The sequence below is a fragment of the Squalius cephalus genome, assembly GCF_949319135.1.
Source record: "Squalius cephalus genome assembly, chromosome: 2".
Taxonomy (NCBI): Eukaryota; Metazoa; Chordata; class Actinopteri; order Cypriniformes; family Leuciscidae; genus Squalius; species Squalius cephalus.
The window spans coordinates 5094553-5113608 of record NC_137123.1 but is presented as its reverse complement, the minus strand read 5'-3'; the positions used below and the strand labels follow the sequence as shown (position 1 = coordinate 5113608).

Below are 19056 nucleotides of genomic sequence, written 5' to 3'. Positions count from 1 at the left end.
ACATTGAATTCAGTACAATTCCTCAAAAATCACACTATGAAAAACAACAAAGATTCAGGTTCAAACTGTAAACTTTTAATGTCAACATTTGTCAAATATTCCAAAAAATATATATCTGAAGATATGATTTAATGAAAATGTTTTTTAACCATTTTTTAAAACTGTTTTGTTTTGACAAAATTTGAATATACATTATATTTATATATATTTGCATATAGCTTTTTTTTTTTACTTTTTTTTTTTTTTTTTTTTGCTTAGAACATCATAACTGAACAATTAATCAATTAATCTGAGCTAATTTTTCCTGCTGTCTATGTCGAAGTCTCAAGATATTTCAGATATCTTGAATATATAAATGAGAGCTTATTTTACTATCTGTGTCTGTCAAAGATTTTCATTTGTAATTTGCAATTAATTCTGAACACCATGATTTAGCTTTTTCAAGTGTGTTTGGTTTGGGTTAGAGCACTTTTAGATACACTTACACTTTAGAACTGGAGTTGATGCCCTGACATACATAAAATAAATGTTTTTATTTTGTGTCTGTACAGTTGCTTTTGAATAGCTGCCTATGGTCAAATTGACCTGCGAACATCACAAACGTAATAGTAATTTTGTTTGTTTATGCCAAAAAAACAAAACAAAAAAAAAACAGCATGTTGAAACTTTGCATGCATATTCATGATGATAAATGCGAAAAAGTCACAAAATATCAAGAAAAAAAAAGATTTAATATTATTTCAGGTAGCTTGAAAAAATAAATGATAGGTAATTTTTACCATCTGTGACTGACAAAATATTTTTCTGTATTGAAATAAGTATGGAAAACCTCATTTTTTAGCTTCATAAGGTAGTAAAAAAATAACAAAGTATAACCAAGAAATGTTATTATTTTGGGTCCGTACAGTTGCCTTAGAGCGTTAAAATATGCGGGTCAAATTGACCTGCGAACATCACGAAGGTGATAGTAATTTTGTTTGTATATGTCAAAAAACACCAGCATGTTGAAACTTTGCATGCATGTTCATGCTGATAAATGAGAAAAAGTCACAAAATATCAAGAAAAAAAACATAGGTTAACCAGTATTTCCAACAACTATAAAATCTAAACGGGTCAAATTGACACACGCAACATAACACAACAAAAAGACAATAATAATAATACTAAAATGTAAAAAATGTAAAATTACTAAAACTTTGAACTAAAATTATAGGAAAACTGGAATTATAAAAATAAAATATTAATTAAAACTATAATAGCTCTATAATAAAATCATCATTTTACAGTTTTAAATAATTTAAATTACTTTTCATCTTTTATAAGTTAAAGTTGTCATAAAATCTGCATTCATACTATTTTCATTATAAAAATAGAGAAATTGTGTTTAAAATGTAAACGTAAATGTTTGAAATTTTAAGAGAACTAACCAAAAAACTATGAATTAATGTTTATTAAGTGCAGACATGTAATCAATAAATAAAATATTATGAATAAATGTATACTATTTTAAGAAGGTATGGGTGTAGAAACAACTCTTCGAAAATATATAAATAGAAGTAAAGAACAAATTTAGTTTTTGTTAATATGCAGATTAATTGCTCATATTGTCCTTTTTTTTCTTTGTTTCCAAGATTATTCTTGAGAAAAAAAAAAAAAAGACAAACATAAAATGTTGTTTCTGTGTCCAAAAGTGTGTTAAACACATATTTATTTTCCATTCACGGTAAAAAGTGAATATTTGCAGAAGAAAAATCAACAAAATTGAACAAAATGAAATTTAATAAATAATAAAGAGTGAATCACTGTTCAACTATAGACGTATTTTTGATGTGTGGTGAAACACTGAAAGCTTAAATATGAAGTTTAAAAGCACATTTGTTTTCATAATTCACACTCATTTCCCCAGAAATCGCATGAGATGAAATTTACCCACATTTACCAGATAACCGGCTCTTATTAAACTGGCTCTGTTGTTTTAAATGCCGTGATTGGCTTTGCTTCATAAATCAATGACAATTTCTTCCTCTGACTTAATAAAAATGCAATTCCCGTTATATAATGAACACACCTTGATTTAAAAAAAATTCCATTATACTTTCATAATCTGTATATCTCTTCAATAGCATAGACATAAATAATCTTCCACCTCCTTGATAATAAAGTGTCTCAGTAGTTCATTCATTAAAGGTGCACTGTTATTTCTCCCATCTAGCGGTGAAATTGTATTTTGCATTCAAATGAATAGTGCTCTCCAGCGCCTCGCTTTTTCAATGCGTGTTGCAACTACGGTCGCCGTTATGTACCAAGAAGCTATGACAACGTCTTCCAATAGCACTTTGTCGAGTTTTCTTTCGGGTGATGAGGTTCGTTTCAAATAAACTGCAACTTGACACACAACGAACAAACGAATGTTACAGTATGAATCACAGACTGTAAAAAGCATGAACTACGCTAATTAGTAGTGATTCATTCTTTCTTCATTTATTTTTCGATGTACGTGCATTGTTAGATATCATCATCAGGGGATTCAGCGGTAGGGAGAGGAATAGGAAGAGGCTTTTTTGGCGACGAGGATTCCTTCTCCTGTGGCTCGGCATAAGTATGATCCTGCATTATGAAGTACCGTGCAGTGCAGCCTTTCAAATGTGCCGGGGCAGTGACAAACGCCTCTCACTGATCTCCGTGTCCGTTTCAGCTGGTTTCAGTCACGTGACGCTGGCTCTGAACGAAAACACGTTGTGGAAAGGCGTTGAGGTAGGCTAGTGCTTTTTGTCCCTCTCTGCTATTATAGTTTTTCAAGATGGCGGAATGACAAGGAAGCCTCCATGGACTTACCCGTCCAGTGTAAATAAAGATAAGAAATTCATCGCTCACGAGGATAAGTCAGATCATTGGCAGAGGTAATTTTACACCAATGAGGACATATTTATGATTAAGGACATTGATTTTAGCTAATAAAATACTTAAAATTATACAGTGTACCTTTAAACAAACTGACTCTGCAGCCATAAACTTTGGATATCATAAATCATACACACATTAATGGAGTCCAAAGTTGTCTTTACACCACTTCTTAAAGCACTTCTCAGCCTCTTCCACCTTCTTCGTCTCTTCCAACTTCTTCTTCTCTTCCTCCTCCTTCTTCTTCATCTCCTCCTTCTCCTCCATCTTATCTTCAACTGTCTGATCATCAGTTCTTCTGTAATAAACTCTGACAAGCTCTTCATTAAACTTCTTTGGCAGGAAACTGGACAACTGTCAATACAAGACAAATATCACACACAATGAGTTTTATAAAGAGACTCAATCATAGAGTAAATTATTATTCCATATTAGGCTGCATAGATTAGGCCAGCCGGAACCGGGAACACTTCCTATAAATCCTGATGTACTCGTTACATCATAAGAAGAATGGCGTCTACGTTAATATTTGTCTCTCTGCTTATACCGAGGTTTACCGCAGTCTGCCGGATCCAGGCCGTATCCAGATCCGATGAAGGACATGCACCTGGCCGCGACGACAACGCAGTCCTGAAGTGTCAACTAGTCTCTCCGTTTACTGAAGTTAGGTGGACCCCGGCCGTATCCAGATCAGATGGTGGATCTGCACCTGGACCCAACCATGACGCATCCCTGAAGTGCCAGCCTCATCAGCCCTGTGAAGGCCTCATCGACACGACCAATCTGACTTCTGACCTGTAACGCTGCCTGGATCATAATCATACACTGTTCGCTCGTTGGCCAGAGGAGAACTGGCCCCCGATTGAGCCTGGGTTCTCCCAAGGTTTTTTCTCCATTCTGTCTTTCTTTTGGCTTGCTTAGTTGGGGACATTTGACATTTAATATTCAACAATATTATTGATCTGCCTTATTTAGGGTGGACGATGATGCAATTTTCTTCTAGAAACAAACTTTGTTGTATTATTTTCATGTTATGAATGTGAAGCTGCTTTGATACAATCTGTATTGTAAAAAGTGCTATATAAATAAAGGTGACTTGACTTGATCTGAAATAAAACAGTTTGAATGTCACGAATACCTGATAATATTTAAAAACTGAAATAAAACAGTTTGAGTGTCATGAGTACCTGATAATCTTTAATGGTTGAAGCTTGGTTGGGATTCCTCTTGCTGTAGAAATAAACGGATTCAATGGGGTTTTTGTCCTTCATGCCGTGATCCAGATCAACCACCTGAGCTTGTGAGAACATGAGATTCACTAAACAATTCTGTTTTATTTCAGTGTAAAAACATGCATCTTAGTCACTAAACACATGTTATCTGGTTTAAGTATGTAAATCTGCTCTGAAATAAGATATAACTTACATAAACTGGTAATTCTTCAGCGTTCAGAGACACAGTCGGGTCAGTGGGTTTGTACTTCTGCACTGCAGCTTTCCATGTTTCTGTCAGATGTTCCTGAATTTTCAGATTTGAGAGGGTTTGTCAGTTTTAAAGGGTTAATCAAACAGTACATCACTGTTTTTCAGTTTCTCTCCAACCTTTGACTTGTTTTTCTCAGTCAGATGAGCTTCTCCCACAAACTTTGGCAGTTTTCTCCTGACGATCTTGTTCAGGATGTTTCTGGATTTCTTTAGATTATCAGCATTGGAGGATGAGATCTGCTCAAAGATCTCATCTGAACAACAGAAGATTCATTATTATACATGTTATTTCACATGTCCTGAGACACATAACCACATTTTTCAAAGAGAGAATATGTTTATCCTGGTTTATGGTAATCCGGTATATCTTTAGCTCTTTTAGCTTTGAGTTTACATGTTTTTCACCTGTTCTTTGAGCTGACCTGTGAGTTTGCTGTATTCCTCTGCTGTCTTTATGGCTTCAGAAATCTTCAGCATATCTTCAGGTTTCCCTTCATGAAGATCACGATCAGCTAATATGAGCGCTTCTGCAAACCTAACACATTAGAGTTAGTGTCACAGTTCTGTCACCCTTGTCTGGGTTTTCTCTTGGTTTAGTGACAGAGCTGTGACACTCCCGGTTTGTCATGTGTTGTGTTAGTCTGGTCTGTTGTGAGCACATAGCTGTCGTGTTATTTCCTTGTGCCATGTGCTCTCCTGTCAATTGTCAAACCCCGCCCATCTTGTTATCTCGTTATTGTTTAATGTCCCTCACCTGCCTGCCTCGTTACCTTCCTTGTTTGTTCCCTATTTAGTCCCCCTGTGTTTGCAGTCCTGTGCTGGTTCGTTGTCTATGTTCCCTCGTGTTCTTCTTGATGCCTGCCTGAGTTCTCCCCTGTTTTTCCCCCACGGAGTTGTTTTGTTTGTAAGTTTGTTTTGTTTACTTAATAAATTCCTTTTACGCACATGAATCCTCGCTTCCAGTTTTACCCATTACGTGACAGAACGAACCAGCCATAATGAGGATTCAGCGGAAGGATTCACGCCAGCCACCAGCCTCTCCTATTTCCTGCCCGCGTTATGAACGCATTGTTAAGTTCACCGCCTTGAGTTCCCTTCGACAGAAGGGGACGAATGTGAGAGACTTTGCCCTGGAGTTCAGCTCCGCTGCAGAGGGGCTGGGGCTGGGTGAGATGGCCCTTAAGGACCTATTTAACTACGCCCTTGATGAACCCATCGACTTCCTAATAATGAGAGCTTTACAACGTACGACGTTTGAGGAATTTGTGAATTCCTTGGAGCGTCACGGTAATCCTCCTGCTAAAGAGGTCTCAGTTCCAGGGGTCCCAGTTCCAGGGGTCCCAGTTCCGGTGGTCCCAGTTCCGATGGTCTCAGTTCCGATGGTCCCGGATTCGGTGGTCTCGAGTCCGGTGGTCCGGAGGCGGAGGAGGAAGAGGAAGCACGTCACGTCTGTCCAGCCAGAGACTGTTCACGTCACGTCTGCCCAGCCAGAGACTGTTCACGTCACGTCTGCTCAGCCAGAGACTGTTCACGTCACGTCTGCCCAGCCAGAGACTGTTCATGTCACGTCTGCCCAGTCAGAGACTGTTCACGTCACGTCTGCCCAGCCAGAGACTGTTCACGTCACGTCTGCCCAGCCAGAGACTGTTCCTGAGCCTATGTCCTCGGACAAGATGGTCGTCACGGCCACCGAGCCTGTGTCTTCGGACAAGATGGCCGCCGCCGAGCCTGTTCACGTCACACCTGCCGAGCCTGTGTCTTCGGACAAGATGGCCGCCGCCGAGCCTGTTCACGTCACGCCTGCCGAGCCTGTGTCTTCGGACAAGATGGCCGCCGCCGAGCCTGTTCACGTCACGCCTGCTGAGCCTGTGTCCCCTGACAAGATGGCCGCCGTCGAGCCTGTGCCTGAGCCGGTGGTGTCTGTTCCTGAGCCGGTGGTGTCTGTTCCTGAGCCGGTGGTGTCTGTTCCTGAGCCGGTGGTGTCTGTTCCTGAGCCGGTGGTGTCTGTTCCTGAGCCGGTGGTGTCTGTTCCTGAGCCGGAGCCAGAGCCAGTGTCTGTTCCTGAGCCAGAGCCAGTGTCTGTTCCTGAGCCGGAGCCAGAGCCAGTGTCTGTTCCTGAGCCGGAGCCAGTGTCTGTTCCTGAGCCGGAGCCAGTGTCTGTTCCTGAGCCGGAGCCAGTGTCTGTTCCTGAGCCGGAGCCAGTGTCTGTTCCTGAGCCGGAGCCAGTGTCTGTTCCTGAGCCGGAGCCAGAGCCAGTGTCTGTTCCTGAGCCGGAGCCAGTGTCTGTTCCTGAGCCGGAGCCAGTGTCTGTTCCTGAGCCGGAGCCAGTGTCTGTTCCTGAGCCGGAGCCAGTGTCTGTTCCTGAGCCGGAGCCAGTGTCTGTTCCTGAGCCGGAGCCAGTGTCTGTTCCTGAGCCGGAGCCAGTGTCTGTTCCTGAGCCGGAGCCAGTGTCTGTTCCTGAGCCGCAGCCAGTGTCTGTTCCTGAGCCGCAGCCAGTGTCTGTTCCTGAGCCGCAGCCAGTGTCTGTTCCTGAGCCGCAGCCAGTGTCTGTTCCTGAGCCGCAGCCAGTGTCTGTTCCTGAGCCGGTGGTGTCTGTTCCAGTACCTGAGCCGGTGGTGTCTGTTCCAGTACCTGAGCCGGTGGTGTCTGTTCCTGTTCCTGGGCCGGTGGTGTCTGTTCCTGGGCCGGTGGTGTCAGTTCCTGAGCCGGAGCCGTTGGTGCCAGTTCCAGAGCCGGAGCCGTTGGTGCCAGTTCCAGTGCCTGAACCGTTGGTGCCTGTTCCTGAGCCGGAGCCGTTGGTGCCAGTTCCAGTGCCTGAGCCGTTGGTGCCAGTTCCAGAGCCGGAGCCGTTGGTGCCAGTTCCAGTGCCGGAGCCGTTGGTGCCTGTTCCTGAGCCGGAGCCGTTGGTGCCAGTTCCAGTGCCTGAGCCGTTGGTGCCAGTTACACCGCCCGAGGGGTCGTCGCCGCCCTGGCTGCCCGGGGGGTCGTCGCCGCCCAGGCCGCCCGAGGGGTCGTCTCCGCCCGGGCCGCCCGAGGGGTCGTCTCCGCCGTGGCCGCCCGAGGGGTCGTCTCCGCCGTGGCCTCCTGAGGGGTCGTCTCCGCCGTGGCCACCTGAAGGGTCGTCTCTGCCGTGGCCGCCTGATGGGTCGTCTTCGCCGTGGCCGCCCGAGGGGTCGTCTCCGCCGTGGCCCCCTGATGGGTCGTCTCCGCCGTGGCCGCCTGATGGGTCGTCTCCGCCCTGGCCGCCCGATGGACTACCTGCTCCACTCTGGCCACCTGAAGGGTCGTCTCCGCCCAGACCGCCCGATGGACTATCTGTTCCGCCCTGGTCGCCTGAAGGGTCGTCTCCGCCCAGGCCGCCTGATGAACTGTCATCCCCTGTGTCCATTTCCTCCCATGGTCTTGGCCCTCCGTCCCTCCCCCTAATTCCCCACAGTTCTACCTCCCTCCTTTCCCTCTCGGTGTATGTGTTTTGATCTGCTTGTCTTGTCTGCTTTTTGGTCTTGCACGTTTGATGTTCTTGTCTTGTTTTTTGTGTCCCTCCTTGGGAACGCCAGGTGGCGTTCCTTTGAGGGGGGGTAGTGTCACAGTTCTGTCACCCTTGTCTGGGTTTTCTCTTGGTTTAGTGACAGAGCTGTGACACTCCCGGTTTGTCATGTGTTGTGTTAGTCTGGTCTGTTGTGAGCACATAGCTGTCGTGTTATTTCCTTGTGCCATGTGCTCTCCTGTCAATTGTCAAACCCCGCCCATCTTGTTATCTCGTTATTGTTTAATGTCCCTCACCTGCCTGCCTCGTTACCTTCCTTGTTTGTTCCCTATTTAGTCCCCCTGTGTTTGCAGTCCTGTGCTGGTTCGTTGTCTATGTTCCCTCGTGTTCTTCTTGATGCCTGCCTGAGTTCTCCCCTGTTTTTCCCCCACGGAGTTGTTTTGTTTGTAAGTTTGTTTTGTTTACTTAATAAATTCCTTTTACGCACATGAATCCTCGCTTCCAGTTTTACCCATTACGTGACAGTTAGTGTCTAATGCTGAATTTGTGTTAGAAGAATAAGTCATGCAACAGATTAAATATTGTGAAATCTCATATTCACTGCAAACAGAGAGACTCACATCTCTTCAATGATGTTGCAGATCTTGTGCTGGTAGGCCTGGCGATGGAGTGTGTATCGAGTGCGAAACATGTCATAAACATTATCTGCCTCCTGTTAGACATACAAACACCAGAGTCACAGATCCAGTTCCCATAATGCAGTGTTCACATTCAACAGCTAATGTCACTTTTTACCTGAAGTTTTAAGCAGAGAATATAAATATAAAACAGTAGATGAATCAGAGTAGATGAATCTTGAATATATTCAGTACATCATACAGTCAGTATGTGTGTGTCTTTGATTAGTAATCATAGTGTGTGATAATTGAATCATGCACCTTGTCTCTAAAGCAGATATGATTTCTCCCGTTCACGTCACAGACTCGAGCGAACTTCAGCAGACGCTGATGGTCAAAGCTGTTTCGAATGCCGAGGTGATGACAGTCTCTGAGAAATAAACATTAAATAGAAATATAAAAAGGATATATAAATGAGAGGATAATTTGGCTCAAAGTTATAATAGATTCTACATCATAGTACCATCTGTGCAAAATGCCTAATAATATGTACCGTGCAAAATAGTCCCATTTGTCCACATCAATGCCGTTCTGTTTGTTTGCCACAATCTCATACAGGAAGGATTTGTCTTCAGCTCTGCCCTCGTATGTCCACTGAAAAAAGAAGCAAAGGCTGTGTGTAAATGAGGCTTTATTCATGCTAACACATCAATAACAGATGAAGTATCAGTATGAACCTCAGCAACTGAATCTTTTGCCCCTTTGATTAACTCTTTAATGAAGGTGACGTCTTTATCATCCAGTCCGTGCTCTTTCAACACATTCTCATTCTCAGTCTTCAAACTCTTCACAATGTCATCAAACATCAGCACTGACATCTGCTCATGCTGCAGTAAAGACACAAAGACTGATACATTCATAAATACATATATTACAGAAACCAACCATTCTGAGTGTGTGTGTGAGCAATGTGTTCATTCTCACCTTCCACTTCTCAGGGATGTCATCAGGCAAGCCTAAGAAAAAAAGAATAAAGGTCTCATGTGGATTGTAAGTCATGTTATGCACATTAATAAACTGTTTCAGGTAAATTTCCCAGACTTACATGGCTTGAGTTCTCCATGTCCAAATGTAACAGTAACATGAGTAAGAAATGTGCATGTCCACAGACACTTACCTCTTATTTTTTTCATTGTTTTTGCTTTAGGAATAACCAGACCATCAAATACATGGGAAAATGGACCATGACCTAAAAAATAAAGAGCAACTGGATAATTCTAGGTATGGTTATCCTAAATCAATGCTCGATTTGACAAGGGTTTGGATGCGTTTAGACTCCATGACAAATACAAAAAACACAACACAAAACACAGAATAGTGGATTACTTTTACTTTCCATGTGCATTAGTGCTTCTTACCCAAGTCGTGACACAGTCCAGCAATCTGAACACACATGAAATCCTGTTTGGTGATTCTGAGCTCTGGCTGATTGTCATGAAGAGTCTTGACCAGACACCCAGCTAAATACGCCACTCTAACACACACACACACACACACACACACACACACACACACACACACACACACACACACACACACACACAAACAAACAAACAACACCAAAGTTTATACCAAGAACACTGAATAGCAAAAATATTTTTATTTGTTTCCTTGCATGCCATGTAAAAACATCAACAACATCAGAGAATTGTGAACGTTTAAATGTAGTCAAATTATTTAAATATTAACTTTAAATCTCTCAAATTATTAATTTAAACATAATTACTTAATCTAAAAAAAATTCACCCAAGTGAGTGTTCAAAGCGATTGTGGGAAGCTCCCGGATACACCAGATATTTTCCTCCGAGTTGTTTGATGTGTCGAAGTCTCTGAAACTGAGGTGTATCTGTGATCTTCACCAGCAGGGGGTGCAGCGCAATGTGACCATGAATGGGGTCATTGAAGATCTACAGGATACAAAACGCACCAGTTCATCGCACTAACATTCGATGCATTTCGTGACTCAACATAAGCAGAAATGTTAAATGAGTAGGTAGTTTACCTTCATTTGTTCTTTTGAAAAGTCTAAGGAGTATTTCTTCAAGATGTCTTGCAATTCATTTGTAATAATCTCCCATGACTGTTGTTTCTCAGGCTCTGGAAAAGCATGACATTTTATATCCTCAGTGTAAAATCACTTCGGGTTACTAAAGGACTGTAACCTTGGTTCCCTGAGATGACGGGAATGAGCATTGCATCAGTGTTTTCTGACACTTATGTGGAAAAATCACGTTTTCTCAGAATACTGAAGCCTGATTGGTTCATTTCTTTGCACCTGCACAGACAAATGGCTTTTCTTCCCGTCAAAATGGACGGGGCCAACTGCCTATTTGAGCTCTAAAAGCCATTTTACTCAGAATTTTTCGACCGAGGAGCGGCAGCGTCGACTCTCGTAGGCTCAGTAGCACAGCAAGCTACACATTGCTCGTTCCCGTTATCGTTCCCTAGCTACGTTAGTAACTGGAAATTTTCCTTACAATCAATTCACTCGCATTGCATCAATGTTTTCTGATGCTTATGAGGAATGTACTGCAAAACGCTGTGTTACTAATGCAGAACGGAAGGCCGTCCTGCAAGTCCGTATCCCGGGGTGCTTGATGCCAAAGGCCCTATAGCAGGCTCCTAGAGCGATAGGGACTTAAAATACATACTATAAGAGGAGCTTTGGGTCTTTTATGAGACTGTGTTGGGGCCAGGAAGTTAAACCTCCTCTGAGAAATCTGAACACCAGGTCGTATTTCCCAACTGACTTGCCAGCAATAGGAACATAGTACGCCATGATAGTTGGTTCGTATACCTTGAGCATGGACGGAGTGCGTCCGCTGTCCAACAGCTCCTGTAGGAATGCAAGTACATGAGGGATCTCACAAGAAAAGGGGTCTATGTCCCGAGCTGAACACCAAGAGTGCCTTCGCCTCATATTCATCTCAGAGACCTCTTGGGAAAGACGTGAAGTTTCCCGTTAAGAGGCCATAGATGGAGGTTCCACAACTCGGATCACGGATGCCAAAATGACCCTCACGCCTGGGAAAGGAGGTCCCTTCTTAACGGAATTGGCCATGGGGCTATTGATAGCAGCTGACCCATTTTTGTGAGTGGGTATGCTTTTATTTGGTTCACTACAACAGTGGAAGGAGGTCTGGACCCAATACCGGCCAAACACAGTGCCTCCAATGCCCAGAACTGAACAGGGGGTTGGGAGGTGAACACATGCTCACATTGGGCGGGACTCTTCATGCCCAAAATATCAAGGCTGCTTGAGCTGCTCAGGATCCAGCTCTAGCCTAGGGCGGGTCCCTAATTCCTGGGAAATAGGAAGCACTTAGCTGAGCGGAAGCGCTGCTTTACCTTGTTTAGCCTTTTCCTGGGGCTGAGCCAGTGTGCGGGCTGCGTGGGTGAATCGACACACGCGGGCGCTGGGCCGAACATGAGCTCGCTACAGTTCTATTGCTCAGCCCCGGTGGCTCCGCTGTTTCTTCCGTATCGACTTGAGAGGGGAAGATCATTTGGAGAGTGTGCGAGGCATGATTGATTGCTCTCATGAAAGAAAGTGATCTTTGGGCACAACAGGGCGAGACTCATGCTCTGGCAGTGAGAGCAGCTGGTCTCTGTGGGAGCAGCCATGGTGTGGACACATCCTTGTCAAGCGATGCCCTCTGTGTGCTCATCCGAGAGGTGCTGGGAAGCCACTCTCGTGGTATGGCATTTTGCTACAAACATCGCATGAATTTGCTCTTTGAAAATCCATTTGTCTGTGAAGTTACACAGACGTGAACCAATTAGGCTTCATTATTCTGAGAAAACCTATGTTCTCCCCATAAGCATCAGAAAACACTGATGCAGAGCAATAATCTTGTGCTGAACTTCTTTTCCCCTGGTTTGTAAATCATATGTAACAGATTCATTTTACTCTAAACACAAATATAGGAGCAGGAGATAGATGTATCACATGAACTTCAGTAAATTATATATACACATTATCATATGACAGTGAGTTGTGTACATGTCTTCCCTTACCTTCAATTTCTTCATATGTCTTTTTTAGATCTTGAAGATTTTTCCTGAGATCAGAGAGAGTTGTTTTGTGTATTTGCATCTTCTCCTTTGTCTTCTTTTTGTGGGTTGTTAAAAGCTCAGATGAGGAGGCAATAAAGATCTCTAGAACTTCGTACAGATTTTATAGATCCAGCAGCTCTACCCACTGGAATACATGAGGAAAGTTGTCATTAAACTATGAGGGTGTGTCTCAGACAAACATTGAACTGTAGTGAAGGGGAATGAGTCGGATCAGAGCGACTGCTGCTGGAAACACATTCAGGAAGTGCCGATCACACAATGTTTACTGTACAGTTCTTGTAAATGTATTTGTCTTAAAACTTTGGAAGGGGAGCCTATTTAAGCCCTGTTAAGTTTTAACAACTTTTCTGGGCCGGCAGAATTAAATTACATAGAAGCCTTTGAAGGAGTGATCCAGCTCTCAGATTTAATCAAAAATATCTTAAATTTTGTTCCGAAGAAGAATGAAAGTCTTACGGGGTTGGAACATCATATGGGTGAGTAATTACTGACAGAATTCTGGGTGAACTAACCCTTTAACAAGTTAACAAGACACACCTGTGGAACAGGGAAACAAACACAGCCATTGCCATAGGACACAATGAACACAGAAGCAAGGAGAACAGAGAACACTTAAAAGTCTTTAAGAAAGGCTAACAGAAGACTGGAATCATGACATTAACAAATATATGCAAATGGTTAGGTCATGCAAAAATATAGCATTTAAGTCACCCTTTACTCCCCTTATGCCATTTCATTTCTGTATAACAAAAATCTGTATACAGTCAAATATTAGTGAAGCTTCAGAATTGATCAGTTTGAATAGATCCCAATATCGCTAAATCAGAAATTGATTTATTAAACTCTAAAATACAAATATATAGTAAACAATTAAATGTACTTAAATCTAGTTTAAGCCCTAATTGGAACTTTGTCAAATATAGATTTTTTTTTTTTTTGTACTTTGTTTTTTAATGATTTTATTAGTATTGTACTAAAATGCAATTTCCGGTTCATACAGATCAGGTTTTTAAAACATAAATAAATATCATGAATTATCTAATAATTGCATACTAATTAACCCATGACTGCATCTAATATTTATATAAATTTCACTAATAAAGTCTTACCTTCACTTTTCTCATACAACTTTTTAACAAAGAATTTTCTCTCTGTATTTCGAGTTGTCAGGTACAGATATCTTCCAAATTTTTTTTCAATAATTTGCTTTTGTCTTGCTCATGTGTCTAGGAGGACGGTAATGAAGACCTGTAGAAATGTGGAGAATGTCCACTAGACTAGGTTATCATGTATCAGCCCAATCCTCATGCTGATTCTGCCTGCACTCATAGTTACAGATACAAGACTAGACTAGGTTCTAGTTACAGATACAACACTAGACTGGGTTTTAGTTACAGATACAACACTAGACTAGATTCTAGTTACAGATACAACACTAGACTACGTTGTCATGTATAAGCCCAATCCTCATGCTGATTCTGCCAGCAGTCATAGTTACAGATACAACAGGGACACACATCACTGTACGTTTTGTCCACAGAGGTCTGAAACATAATTATGTGTTGTCTCTTGCCATATGTAAAAGGTGTTTGTATTTTTAGATCAGTTTTAAAAGGCAATGTTTTGCTTTCTAGTTAATTTTTATTTTGAATGTTGTTTAACTTTATCAATGAAACATGTTCTAATTTGTTTAATTTCTTCACTATAATAAGCAGAGGATATAACCAGTTCATTAGTTCTTTCTTTCTTTCTTTCTTTCTTTCTTTCTTTCTTTCTCTTTTAAAAACACATTTAAAAGATATCCTGCCATCAGGAGTCACCTATTCCCTATAACAGGCCTTTACTGCCTATATCGTGCATCATAGAGCTCAGAACATGTCTTTCAATTATATTTAGACTAATCAAAAATTTTGCATTTTATTTCTAGTCATAATTTACATTTGCACTAAAAACACAGATACAAGCCACCATCGAAACAATGTTAAATCGATGTTAACGTGTCAACGTTAATTGCATTGAATCAACATCACATTTGCACCTGCAATTAATGTTGAAAATTTTTAAAATTTAGACCAAAAATCAATGGTAGTGGCATTGAATCAATGTTACAATGTGATGTTGGTTCAACATCATGCTTGCACTCTCAGAAAATGAAACACAACTACAACTGACTTACAACCACAAAGCCTGAAATCAACTGCAAGTAAAAGACAATACATCTCTAAAGATCTCAGCAGAAGTTCTAAAATGTAAAAAATGCTTGTAGTCACCATTATGGTGATCGGTGTTTTCTTTAGTTGGGCTCCTGACCCTTGACCAATTAACATTAGTTGTTGTTTTTTTAAACACATTTGCTATAGGAAGAAAAGGCCAAGAGGAAGTTTATTAGGTGTTTTTGGCTGTTGTGGCGATGTCAAAATCATCATAGATTTGTCTGATTCACTAATTCCCCCTCCTTGTGTCTAATCTTGGATTGTATATTATATATTGATCATAGTATCTCTGTGAAACTACAGTATGATTCTACATCCAGAATAAAAAAATATATATTCATAGTAACTGATTGCTGTTGGAGTTCTTGCTATAGTTTCACAGTGGTGGTAATGTAACACATTTGATACAGGATTAAACTCTGAATGAGATCAGTGAATGAAGAGACTTTATGATGATTATGTCATCATCTGTCTGTGTGTGATAACAAAAGAACTTACTGTAGCGGGTGATATCAAGGCAGTAAAGCTGTGAATCAAGGGGGTGTGGTTAGCCAAGTATAAATATCAGGGGAAGGAACAAAAATAGTAGGTGCGTTTGTTTCTGGCCGGCGGAAATAGATCAACACTTCTGGTGTTCATATGCAAGAGGTTCGCATGTGGATTTGTTTGGATCTTGGAGACAGGTATGAGTTGATTTGTATGAATTGTAACATTACAAAAACAGTTAAAGCCATCAGAGAAATAAACTGATGTTAAAAACAAAAGCAACAAAATATTGAAGGGTCAAAAGTTCAACAAAAGCAAACACTTAAATAATCAACAATCAAACCAAACATTTTCAATTAAATGTCAACATCTAAAATTATGTTATTTTTCAATAATAACTTCTGTATAAGTATAACAAAAATTAAGTCAAACTGGTTAGTAATAAGTGTAATAATGTGTAATGGCTGGAAGCAGGGACGGATTTTCCCCCAAATAGGCCCCACCACAACTACAAACAGCCACTACTATCTCACAATGTTACAGCAGTCAACGTATCGCATTTATAGCAAATAACATCATACAACATATGGAGACTGAGGTTTATTATCATATGAACTAAAAAAAATCTACATACAAAAGAGCAGATAAGTCTCAGTATAACATCTGTCAGTTAATATTAAACCAAATTACTTTTAGATAACACATATTCTTATACAAATTCTTATACAACTTTCAATGTTATGGAAAGCAAACACAGTGTATCAACATGAATATTAAAGTCACCAAGCAGGAGAACCGGAGATGACAAGGAACAAGCAAGGGTCAACAGTTCACTGAGTGAGCAAAATAATTATAAGAGAGCCATGCGAGTCAACCCTAAAACCATATAATCAAATGTAGTAGTGTCATGAAAATCAAGTTGTGTGAGTCAGAAATGATCACGATAGATAACAGCGAGACCACCCCCTTTACCGTGCAGTCGTGGTCTAGATAAGTACTTATATCCATCCGGCTTGTGTAGATTTAACCACAGAAAATCATCAGGAACTTGCCAAGTTTCAGTGAGAAGAAAATGTTAAGTTTGTTGTCCTTGATAAATCCATTGAGATAAGGGGCTTTATCGGAGATAGATCGACAGTTCAGAACAGCAAAGTGACGATGTGAGGGATTCAAAGGTGAGTAGGCCTGGACGATATAGTGAGACCAGATGCATGGAAGAACATCAGGCTTGGAGCAGTGGATACTCATGGAGACTCGTTGAGCGATGTGTTTACCATGGACGATGGAGAACTCCTAGTCTATGGCAGTTTTCAAACATCAAAGAATCAAGACGCTGACGGCAGTTCAAGGCCCTTGGTTGAGCCAGTGAATATCCAATTACCATTATGGATTACAGACAAAAAATGAGGCAAAAAAAGGAAGGAAATAAACTGAAAAAATGTTGCGAGAGGCATGTTTGTTCCGTCGGAGCAATGCCAATAACTGGCGAAAACCACATTAGCCAGACCCTCTACGTCACATCACCAACAAAAAAAAGCAAACTAAGAGGGAGACAACACAAGATAGCAAGTAGTAAACAAACAGCGCAACTGATAGAGAGAACGGTTACTCACCCACTGATGAGGCGAAAGTGGTGGAAGATGCAGAAGGGTAGAGAGCTCGCAGAAGCCCGATGGCAAAACTATCATGTAGAAAAGATTGCTGTGTCACGTTACACATTTGCATGTTACGTCCAGAGATGTATTATTTATTGTGATGGTCTATCAGAAGAGCTGTGTGGTCTTTAAGTGTTTCTCCCTGTGTTTGCTCTATGGCTCCTCCTACTCAACCCATCTGTGGATGATTTCCCTCAGCTGCACCTGCTTATCAGTCCAGAGCCAGACACAGAAGAGCTTGAGAAACAGAGTTTAGAAACATTTCTCCAGAGCGCTGTCTGTGTCCTGTCTCTGCAGTCTAATATCGTGTTGTTGAACATGAGAACTGCTTAACTTTCTACTCTGTGGTATTGTATTATTACTTTTATTTAATTATTCCAAGTGTCTCCAACATTTACCCTTGCAGTTTAAGGCCTTTTTGCATCTTTTTCTCTCCGTTTTGGCTTTCCGTCCACACTGAGACAGCGTTTTTATTAATGAAAACGAAGCTTTTTGAAAACGGCTTCAAAAATTGCGGAATGGCTTCAGGAGAGGGCAAGGCCAAAATAACAAACAAAAAGCAATCTGAATGGGGAATTTTAACATCTGACTAAACTACCAAGAAAAACAGATTTGTACACTAGCTCCCTTCCTGTCCCCAAAATGGAGAAAACAATAACTAAATAAAAGTAATAATACAATACCACAGAGTGGAAAGTTAAGCAGTTCTCATGTTCATCAACACAATATTAAACTGCAGAGACAGGACACAGACAGCGTTCTGGAGAAATGTTTCTCAAACTCTGTTTCTCAAGCTCTTCTGCTGTCTGGCTCTGGACTGATAAGCAGGTGCAGCTGAGGGACATCATCCACAGATGGGTTGAGTAGGAGGAGCCAAAGAGCAAACACGGGGAGAAACACTTAAAGACCACACAGCTCTTCTGATGGACCATCACAATAAATAATACATCTCTGGACGTAACAACAGTCAAGTCCAAAGCACCAACAGTTAGAATTGGAGTAATCCAAACAGCACAATAATCCCAATGGTGATGTAGAAATCCGAATGGAGCTGTAATCTGAACAGTGCAGCAAAACACATCCAGGTATGAAGCGTCAGCCAGTCACGCACAGCATTCTCGACCCGGACACACTGTGAACTCAGATTGTGTCGATCTTATAAATTCACAGACTCAACCCACTACAGCTTGTTATCAGGAAGTTTGTTGGCTTTAAATTAAGACGGTGTGTCACACTGACTGGTGAATTTGATCATTTAAAAAAATCAAACATTGGCAGAAATGTATTGTTTCAGTTGGCTAAATGGTTTTCTGCTTTTGCAGTTAATGTTCATGTTGACATCATAATGAGTTTGTTAGTCTGTTAAAGGCTGGTGGTTCTGAAAACATAATATCCATTTGATCATTTTTAATACAGTGTTTTCAAAATGCAACTTTGTTCCACATGAACTCCACCATATTTTTGACTTTGTGGTTACAGAACAACAAGGACACGCACAGATGAGTAATTTTATTATTTTATTTTATTGAATAAATATTCCTCATATAGAGTATTACAAAGCTGAAGAGCACTTTAAATAGACAACAATTCACCAAAAATATAAATCCAAAGATACACAAAATCATATAAAAATATAAAAACCATCAGCAACAATATGTAGAAAGACAATGTTGTGAATCTGTTGTGAATTGGGTCAAAACAACAACAACAACAACAACAACAGTGTGAATGTAAATGCACTGAGATTTCATCAAGAGACAATCAATACAAGTCAACATTTATCTAGTGATTCATTACTTTGTTTATCCTAAATTTTAGTACGATACATAAAACCTTTCAGAATAAATAAACAGAATGAACATCACTTTAATTAGATAATATCAATTAAAGCCAGACAAATAGACTTTGGACGTATAAAAGTCTCAGGCCAATCATATACGTTTTTTTGTATGAGTTAACTGAGCAACAAGTTGATCATAGGTTGTACGACATGATCATTTGATCAATCTTCCTCCTCGATTAGTTTGTCATCATCAACTCATTTACCGACACAGCAACACTAATGGTCCTGTCGG

General features: G+C 40.9%; 1 protein-coding gene across 1 annotated transcript; it reads right to left on the bottom strand.

Moving 5' to 3' along the window:
• Positions 1-256: 256 nt before the first annotated feature.
• On the bottom strand, positions 257-17083 carry LOC307154497 (deoxynucleoside triphosphate triphosphohydrolase SAMHD1-like). The gene is made up of 17 exons (XM_079864501.1): positions 16940-17083; positions 12568-12751; positions 10553-10647; positions 10297-10457; positions 9909-10024; positions 9668-9739; positions 9475-9506; positions 9228-9377; positions 9044-9144; positions 8812-8920; positions 8494-8585; positions 4809-4921; positions 4504-4640; positions 4328-4420; positions 4090-4194; positions 3101-3256; positions 257-2722 (listed from the first exon to the last, which is right to left on the bottom strand). The coding sequence occupies exons 2-17, from the start codon at positions 12644-12646 to the stop codon at positions 2693-2695; spliced, it is 1641 nt and encodes a 546-aa protein (XP_079720627.1). The 5' UTR covers positions 12647-12751; positions 16940-17083; the 3' UTR covers positions 257-2692.
• Positions 17084-19056: the final 1973 nt, after the last annotated feature.